The sequence below is a fragment of the Enhydra lutris genome, unplaced genomic scaffold, assembly GCF_002288905.1.
Source record: "Enhydra lutris kenyoni isolate GAN:26980312 unplaced genomic scaffold, ASM228890v2 scaffoldscaffold68, whole genome shotgun sequence".
Lineage (NCBI taxonomy): Eukaryota > Metazoa > Chordata > Mammalia > Carnivora > Mustelidae > Enhydra > Enhydra lutris.
In genome coordinates this window covers 8938193-8947685 of record NW_019154152.1, presented here as the reverse complement: position 1 = coordinate 8947685, position 9493 = coordinate 8938193, and the positions used below count along the sequence as shown (strand labels likewise).

At 45.4% G+C, this 9493-nt stretch overlaps 2 protein-coding genes across 2 annotated transcripts; one reads left to right on the top strand and one right to left on the bottom strand.

The window, feature by feature from the left end:
• The first annotated feature begins 885 nt into the window (after nucleotides 1-885).
• Nucleotides 886-1842, top strand: LOC111159294 (olfactory receptor 52D1). The gene has a single exon (XM_022521707.1). The coding sequence runs from the start codon at nucleotides 886-888 to the stop codon at nucleotides 1840-1842; it is 957 nt and encodes a 318-aa protein (XP_022377415.1).
• Nucleotides 1843-5764: 3922 nt separating this feature from the next.
• On the bottom strand, nucleotides 5765-7408 carry LOC111159368 (ubiquilin-1-like). The gene has a single exon (XM_022521776.1). The coding sequence runs from the start codon at nucleotides 7388-7390 to the stop codon at nucleotides 5765-5767; it is 1626 nt and encodes a 541-aa protein (XP_022377484.1). The 5' UTR covers nucleotides 7391-7408.
• Between the last annotated feature and the right edge of the window lie 2085 nt (nucleotides 7409-9493).

Sequence of the window (9493 nt, the reverse complement as noted above, 5' to 3'; positions counted from 1 at the left end):
CCCCGGCAATGAACATGCTTTGTGATCTGGATGACATCAGTTTACTTCTCTGGACATTGTCTCCCTTCGATTAAGGGTGCAAAGGATTATGACACTCTATTTTCTCCAGAAGAGTGTTAGTAGATAAAGAGCTTGCCAAAAAAGGGGGCAATGATTTCGGGTGTTGAAATTTTTAACTCATCCAGACTACTTTTTGGTCAACTATAAACTTTGTGAAGGTAATAAACCATATGATGTCATTTCAAATTTAGAGTTGGAAAAAAGAAGTCCCAAAGAGGTTGTGGGATTATTCCAATGCCACATAAGGAACAGATGGGAAAGGAGAGAATGATTATAGAGTCATTGATTTTTTTTTTTCAAATTAAGACAAGCCAAAGAAGTAGAAGATTTATTCTCATTCACAGAACAATTTTGTTAAAGAATTAGGACCAAAATTCAAGTTTCTTAGAATCCCACACAGGTTTCTTTTAAGTAGACAGTGTGCTTACTAAAGGGGAATTTTTTGAATAGTAGCTAGCCTTCCACAGCAAAACCAGATTCCCTTCCCAGAATATCTTCACTGTGTCCCCAGGACAATAATTTTCTGCCTTAATCAGTTTCTGTCAGCCCTTGGTATGCTCATCAAGCCTCGGTATTCAGCCATCACACTGCTGGGCATGCAGGACCTTTAGCTGCCTTTGCCACAGTACTGACTGCTGTCTCTCAACTAGACTGTCTGATAGCATCTTTAAGATTCTTGAACAAGTTAATAACAAATAATTTTCTCAGCCTAAAAAATATTGTCTCACAGAAATATCATCATTTTATGTGAATGAACCAAAGAACTGATGTGGCAGGGCAGTCATACCATGACCCTTTGTATTGAGCCCTTTATTTCCATGCAGAATGGCAGCTTCCAACCTCAGTGATGATGGTCTCCCAGCCACTCTGTTCCTGACAGGGATCCCAGGGCTGGAGTGGGCCCACGTCTGGATTGCCATCCCCTTCTGTGCCGTGTATCTGGTAGCTCTGGCTGGGAATGCTGCTCTCATCCTGGTCATTGTGACAGACCGGGCTCTTCATGCACCCATGTACCTCTTCCTGTGTCTTCTCTCACTCACTGACCTGGCTCTCAGTTCTACCACTGTGCCCAAGACATTAGCCATTTTGTGGCTCCATGCTGGTGAGATTTCCTTTGGTGGATGCCTGGCACAGATGTTTTGTGTCCATTCTATCTATGCTCTGGAGTCCTCAGTTCTTCTTGCCATGGCCTTTGATCGCTACGTGGCTATCTGCAACCCACTGAGATATACAACCATTCTCAACCATACCGTAATAGGCAAAATTGGCTTTGCTGGGCTTTTCCGTAGTGTGGCCATCGTCTCCCCATTCATCTTCTTGCTGAGGCGACTGCCTTACTGTGGTCGCCATGTCATGGCACACACGTACTGTGAGCACATGGGCATCGCTCGCCTGGCCTGTGCCAACATCACTGTCAATATTGTCTATGGGCTGACTGTGGCTCTGCTGGCCATGGGTCTGGATTCCATCCTCATTGCCATTTCCTATGGCTTTATCCTCCATGCTGTCTTCCGCCTGCCATCTCAAGATGCCAGGCACAAGGCTCTGAATACCTGCGGTTCCCATCTCGGAGTCATCCTGGTCTTCTACATTCCTGCCTTCTTCTCCTTCCTCACCCACCGCTTTGGGCAGCACCGAGTCCCCAAGAATGTGCACATCTTTCTGGCAAACCTCTATGTTCTGGTGCCTCCTGTGCTTAACCCAATCATCTATGGAGCTAAGATCAACGAGATTCGGAGTCGCCTTCTGAGACTGCTTCACCTGGGGAAAATTTTAACGTGATATTTGAGCAGTTTGGAGATAAGGAAAATAAGTGGGTATGGTAGCTGTCTAGGTGCATTTACATGGATGGAGATCTCTGATATACCAGAAATGTCTTACAGGAGATGAAGCACTGGAAAAAAGGAGAAAGTTAGATGAATTGAAGGTTTCAAAAATTATATCGAACATACCATAATCCTGAGGCTCCCAGTATAACTCTGAAGAGCTCAGAAAGATGATAGTATTTTTACTCTTGGGAATATTTTACAATTAGGAATAAGCACGCCTTGGAGAAAACTCAGCAACTATGATATGCCAGTGTAGAATGTGCCTAACATTTTTTTCTTTTGCTGCAAATGTTTCTGTGACTTACTAAAGATCAAGTCAATTCCTCTTCTTAATTGAGTCCGGGCTTCATACTGGAATATTCTTCTGTGAGTCCAAGTTTTTAAAAAAATGAACATTTGAGGTAAATTTCATCTGATTTCCAATGCTTTGGGTAGCCATGAAGAACACAAAGTCTAAAGTTAGAGTACCTGGGTTTGAGTCCTTGTTCCTCTGCTTACTAGTTTTCTGGCCTTGAACATGTTGCTCAATCTTTCTGTGTCTCGAATTAACCAACTATCAAAAGGGTGATGTTAATATCTGACTCTTTTTTTTAAATATCTAACTCTTAATGCTATTTCTAAGATTAAGTAAGTTAACAAATGTAGGAAACTCAAGATAGTGGATACATGTAAAATTATCAATCAATAAATAAGAGAATCTTATATAAACTTGGAAATTATTAGCAAACTCATAAGTTATTTAGGACTATTTTTCATTACATTATTTTACAGGGTTATTATAATAACTATGTTATACAACATCTCTAAAATATTTAGATAGCGCTTGGGATATGAATAGTGATCATTAAAACTGTATTTCTCCCATCCCTCCTCTGGTCTTCCATTTGGAAGTCCCTTTCCTTTTAGCCATAAAGTTATCCCTCATTCAGGAATCATAGAGACTTGGTCAAAATCCAAATTGCTTTTTTGATAGCCCTCCTTTGCCCTAGTTACCTCAGTTCTAAAATACCCAAGTAAGTCCCCAATTACTGCTCCCAATAATTCAAAATGTGATTATCACCTGCAATTTAAATTAAGAGTCTGTGACTCAGAGAGGCTACTATTCCTAAGGTTATGCATCTATATGAGCCATAACTCATGCATTATCCAGAATGCAGTATGTGTGAGGACACCAACCTGCACGAACACAGAGCAACAAAAGTGAAGACCCTTTGTCTCTTGAGGTAGTAAATGGTAAAGAGACCCAGCAGTGTAATGATTTCAGGAACAGAGAAAAAATATATAAAAAGAAACTGAAGGTGGAGATGGGCAAGGGCACGGCTGTTCTGCCCTTGGAAATGCTTCTTCGTGGGTCTTGTGCCTGCTCCCCTTAAGATGCTGGCTTCATTTGATCAAAAGGTCCCCCTCAAAGGCAACTTGTCACCATTCACACTAATTATCTGTCATGAAACTCACATTTTCCTTAGAAGAAAGTGGGGATCAGGAACCCAGGAAGTTAGTATCAAAGGCAGGGCCAGGATTCAGGACTCTGGACTCCATAGTAATATTTAAAATCCTACCTGTGGACTAGATTTCCAGGACCACAGACCCATAAGGGACTTGATGGACTGGTAAGGAAATTCAGGTGCATGAGTAGGCAAATGATGTGTCTGGTATTGGGCCACAAGTCCCATAGCTTGCAACCTAGTGCTCCCTCATCTCACCTACAAATTCATTAACCATTCATCATAACTCTTGGGCTATCCTCCTCTTCTAGCTATGTCTGTGGCCTCAGAGGAGGTCAAAGGAGAAAGGCCAAATGGATAGCGCAGAGACAAGAAGAGGAGAGGTGCAGGATCCCACAGAGGATGACACCGTAGCACAGGGATCTAGCTGCGACCTATACTCTGGACTGATACCCTGTGGATACAGCACAGGGCCTTCTTCCCCATGGTTTTCCCTTATTGACCAAACTCCAAGTTTCACATACCATAGATAACAGACAGGTGGAGGATTCTGTAGCCCTGACAGCAAGCTCCACTCCCTAAAGCTCTGGTTTAGGCTTTTTTATCATCCTGAAGCTAAAATGCAATAGTTCCTAGAAGAGAAGGGTGATGTGTAGAAGCCAATAGGCCTTCTAGACGACTGCAGGTAGCAGGATCCAGTCCCTAGGAAGACTATTAACCTTATTGCCAAGATCTCCCATCCCACTCAGGTGTCTAGCTACAGGAGCCCACATGATAAAGGAGAAAGCATGCTTCTAGAAGCCCAGGAGACTGCCCTGCCCATTACACCCACTTCACCCCCAGACTCCTTCTCTTCCCTGGGAAGAATTAGCGTACAACACTAATCTCAGAAATTAAGACCAAGATCCTGGTTCCACAGGAAAGTGAAAATTAAACTGTGTATCAGGATCATTGATGGGCCATGCAGTCCCAAAGATATTTTATGCGCGGTCCCTGACTGCCACAATCTTCAGGTCTCTGGGCTCATGCAGTGTCACAACAAAAGTCACAGTGTGCAGCTCAGAGATGTCCATCTTTCCAAGCCCCCAGGAAGCATGAGATTCAGTTGTTTTTCAGCCCAGGCTCCTAAGGCTGGCTCTGAATCTACGGTCTCTGGTGTCCCCAAAGTAATGTCTCCAATATGCTTCCCACCTCTCTTTCATCAGGTGGTATCCTGCTATAGTTTCACATGGCCCTTGGTCCTCTGGGGCACATTTTGTGTGCCTGTACTGTGAAGCACCTCAATGACTGATCAGAGTCTACAGAAGAGACTGGGTGGATTGGGAAAATATTGGGAACTTTCACCAAGACACAGGGACCCCAGAATGTAGAGTTGGAATGGGGCCCGGGGAAAGATGTTGAACTACATCTGGCCATGCTGAGCAGAAGTTCCTCTGTGACACCCAAGAGAAGGCTGGTAGGCCTTGGAAAGTACAAATAGACTCAAAGATGAAGGAACCACGAACACAGACATTAAGAGTCACAGCCAAAGATATGGTCAAACTCCCTGAAAGATTAATAGAGAAAGAATCAGTGTAACATACTCTCAGGAAGCACCGCTCTATAAAAATAAAACCAAAAAATGGATAAGAAAATAGATTAAATAAAACAGCTTAAAGAAATACAGGTCAGTATGTCAGATTCTGTAGAAAACTGAAAAAAAAAAAAATGGGAAGACAGGGAATGAGAAAGTTTTGAGAAAGCTTCTACACCATCCTGGGGGTGTCTGACTACAGAGGATGGGGAGATGGGGTCACTTTTGAGAAATTCAGGGATGAAAGGAGAGAGAAGTTCGGTGGCTGAGAGGGCAGCAGAGTCAAGGATTTTACAGTGTGAAAGGAAGAAGCCTGCCCAGGAGGAGAGGATGGGGCTTCAGAAGTGGTGGGGGTTCACCTCACAAAGCACGGATCCTGACACAAGTAGGTAAGAGAGAAAGAGTCCGAGCTGAGACGGGGGTTGGCCAGGCTTTCTATAATATGGAGAGACTAGGTCTGAAGATGGAGATATTTGGTGAAAGAGAGTGTGGCTTCCTGGGGGAACAAAATCCAGGATTCTTTCAGAGTCGTTCTGGAGTTGGACCAGAGGTGGCTTGTGATGATGATGACGATGTTGGTGAAGAATTAGATTGTTGAAAACACTCAGAACATCCCCACCTCACATTTAAATTTGGAAAACACTCTGAGATTAGGCGTATGAGAATATGTGCAGCCCAGACCCAAGACCCTATAACAGGATCAATCTCTTTCCCAAACAGCATTCTCTTCACCCACCTACCCCCAAACTGACATCACACATGAGATCCAAGCAATTTTTTTAATGTAGAACAGGCTTGGGCAGTGAGGGAGGGGGCTGTTCAAGTGTGCACATGATCTAAGAGGAATTCAAAATATGTTACTTCCCCTCCCCTCCAGTTCCCCTTCCTTTTCCTCCTTCTCCACTGTGGGCATCCACTGGAGGGACCTGGGCCTCTGGTACACCCAGCAGCTTCTCAATGGCAGCATGAATGTCTCCTGTGGCCATGAGGGCCTGTAGATTGGCATCATGATTAGCAAAACCCATGGCCTTCAGATGCTCCAGTTCTTGCTGGTAGCAGCCTTCAATGAGGAGGGATGAGGATAATGAGGCTTGTGTGGACTGGGAGCAGGCATTGGACAATGCATGGAGAAGCTGAAGAATGGCCAAGGTGGGCTGCACAGAATCTGCTCTCTGAATCTGCCCTCCACCCCTGGTTTTAAGGGGTTCTCTAGTCCCATGTGACCTACCTGGGCCCCATAAGCAAGGTTCCAGCCCAGGCACCTCCTTGGACAGTGTCTGCAGGCCCTTTTCTATCTGGATCAATGCCTGCAGTGCACGTGGGTTGGTCAGGATGGGAAGTAGTGGCATATGATGTTGCAGGGGGCTTCCACTTGCCAACTGGTGTAGCAGAGCTGGATTTTGCTGCAGGACATGCAAGGCTCTACGCAAGGCAGAGGGTGAGGGTCTCAGCTGACTGGTGAGAGGGGCTCTCCCTACAGGCTGCTGAATCTCCTGGGAGAGAAGATCCTGACTTGACTTGACATCTGGCACACCAGTCTCACATCCTGAATTGGCCTGATTTGAGGCCACGCCCCTGGCCTGGGTAACATCTCCTACCCTGACCTTCTGCACCAATGGCCTTGCTGGGGCCAAGGCTGTGGGGATGGTGGCAGTAGTGTCAGTATCGATGTGAGCACTGGCCACCTCTTTGCAAAGCTCTGAACCTGGGTTGTGGCCTTTGGAGGTAACCAGTGGGGCCAGAGTGAAGAGCATGAGCTGCTGGATATCAGAGCAGACTGGACGCATGGCATTGTCACCTCCTGGCACTACCTTCAGTGCCTCTAGCCCCCGCTTATCTTCCTGCAGGAGTTCCTGTTGCCGGGACGGGTCCTGCAAGGTTTCCAGAGCCTTAAGAGCTGGTTCAGGTTTCTGTACTAGCCTTGAGGATTGGGGAGTATGGCTAGTATTGGCTGGTTTCTCATTTGCCAGGCCTTGAACCACAGGGCTTTCCAAGAACTGCACCACAGACTCAGGTGCGGCCATCAGGAGTTGAGCCAACTGGCCAAGAAAGTCGGCCAGCTCAGGAGAGCTACGGGCCAGCCGGCCCAGCCTGGCCAGCATCCCAGCGCTCTCCGAGGTGGATGGTTCAGAACGATGCATGCAGTGGCCAGCAGGGCCTGACAGAGTTCCAGGACCAGGCAGAGTTCCTTTCAGACGGGTCCTCACCACCAAGTGGACTGTAGTGCCATCCAGGATGCCACGCTGGCTCAGGATGTCTTGATCCCGGAGGATCTTTCCAGTGAAGATGAGCACCAATCGGTCGGTGTCACAGTGAAGGCGTTTGGAGATCTGTTTCTTAAAGTGGTGGACACTGCTATTTTCTGCCAACATAAATTCCTGGCAGTCCCGTGGGGTCTTGACAGACACTCTGATGATGTGTGAGGACAGCTCCCTACCAGATACCAGCCGGCTGTCCCCTGCTTCTTCCCTAGCCTGAGCCATATTTCTTCAAAAGAGGAATGCAGGACTGCAGGACCACTCGAGGACCTGTCGAAGCCCAGGTGCAGGAATAAACACACCTTGGTGCAGGGACCAGTAGGTGTTGAGGAAGGTCCACTCACCCACGACCTCCAGACACTGCTTCCTAACGTAGCCTCGAGGTCACCTGGCTCCCAGAGAGGTGTTGGCTGTCCTTCTCCAGGGCCAGACTTAAGGGATATGACATCAGTGATGATGTCACAGTTAAGAAGTAGACCCTCATGGGGGAAGGGCAGAGGTCTCTCCTACCTGCCAGAGGTTGGCTCTCTTCACAATTTGACTTCAAGAGCAATAGAGAAAAATTAAATGTTTCTGTCTAGAAACCTGCTGTGCACCAGCCTATTTCACTGTTGAAAATCATACCACCTGAGATTGGTAAACGAGTATAGCTAAGTAGGAAAGTACGGGTCTGAGAACTGGCTCAGGAAGTGCTGGTTCTAGTCACCTACCTTGCGATGAATGGGCTGTATACTGACCATGGCCCAGTCAAGGCCACAAGTTCCCTTGTTTCCATATGAATAGAATGAAGATGTGTACAGTTAGTCCATTCAGCTTCAGCGGGAGCTTGAGGGCAGCTTATGTCTCCAAGGCCCACCAGGCTGAGTAACTCATCCACGCAGTTCTAAGGAAAACAGCATCATGTTCCCAAAGAAATTCTGGACTAAGTTGTTCTCAAAGACAGAAACTATGATCTCAAGTCTCCGGGATTAGAGCTAAGGCAAAATAAGTTATAAGAAAGTAATAATTTTACTCTAGGTCTTTATGACTTAATAGTGGTTAGATTTAAGATCTATTTGAAGAGAAAAACTGTCGCTTGGAAGCTGACATATTTCAGCTGCAAAAGCAGAAAAGTGATGATTTTCTAAGGCATTGTTTTGGCCACTCCAAGCAGGTGGGACTCCAAGTAAAGTCTGTCAAATCTGCACCAACTGTATTTTTTTACATGAAGATGGATACATCAGACTGCCAGGCATTTGCCATTATATCCTTGACACTTCTTCTGGTTCTGGAATTTCCAAGAACTACAAAATTAGCACTTGGCTGTCTACAATAGCACCTTCAGAAGGTCGTGCAGGATGTGGAAAACACGAGCCTCTAGAGCCCTTTACTACAAGGTATTGATAGATGTTCTTAAACCTGGGCCAGTCTGAGTCAGTGTCTCCTGTACCCAACTGATATTAAGACTCTGATAAGTTGTAATTCCTGAGTCTAAAAGACCTTCTCAGTCTGAGGAAACTTCATAGAGTGAGCCTTGGGGCAGGCTGGCAGCAAGCAGTCTAGTAGGCCTTTCCCAGAAGGCCCAGATCTCAGAACAACTTCTACCACACAAGTATTATTAGCAAAACCAATTCCTTTGGGGAATTTTCTGAGTTTCACCCAGCAGAACTGGATTTTCAAACTAATGTTCCTGGCTTTTCATTAGTTAATAAATTAATACATAACAGGAGTTGAAGAACATTCCAGGGGAGAGTTATCCAGAATCGCTTTCTCATATCTCGAGTTTCCAGGGTGGTGTTGCCTCCTGCATAACCTGTGAGGTGAAGCATCCCTTCACTCCTCTCTTTCAGGCTCTATTGTCAGGACCTGGAATGTCTCCTTCCCAAGCACCCACTGACAGCCCTTGCCAGTCCATTTACACCCTGTGTCTCAGGGAGGGAGCCCTGCACATGCTGTCCACTGAGTTCTTCAACACAAAAATCTCCTTCATCCTTCCTGAGAAGCCAACATCACTGGAATGTTTTATATTATACCTAAATTCCTTTCATAATTGGAAAATAAAATAAAACAATCAACTTGCAATTTATTTAATCAATTGAAAACTTACCAGTTAGGACAAAAAAAGGGGGAATGCAGACTCGCTAGAGGAAAATAGTCCTGGTTTAAAGCCACTCCTACCACTTAATAACTTTCAACTAGTCATTTACCCCTTTTAAGCCAAGATTTCATCATCTATAAAATGGTAGTTCTTCACAGATTTGTTTGAAGATTGAAAGAGATAATGCATATAAAGTTCAATCCAAAGTATTTGACACAGAGCAGACATCTGTCAAATATTGAGTATGATTT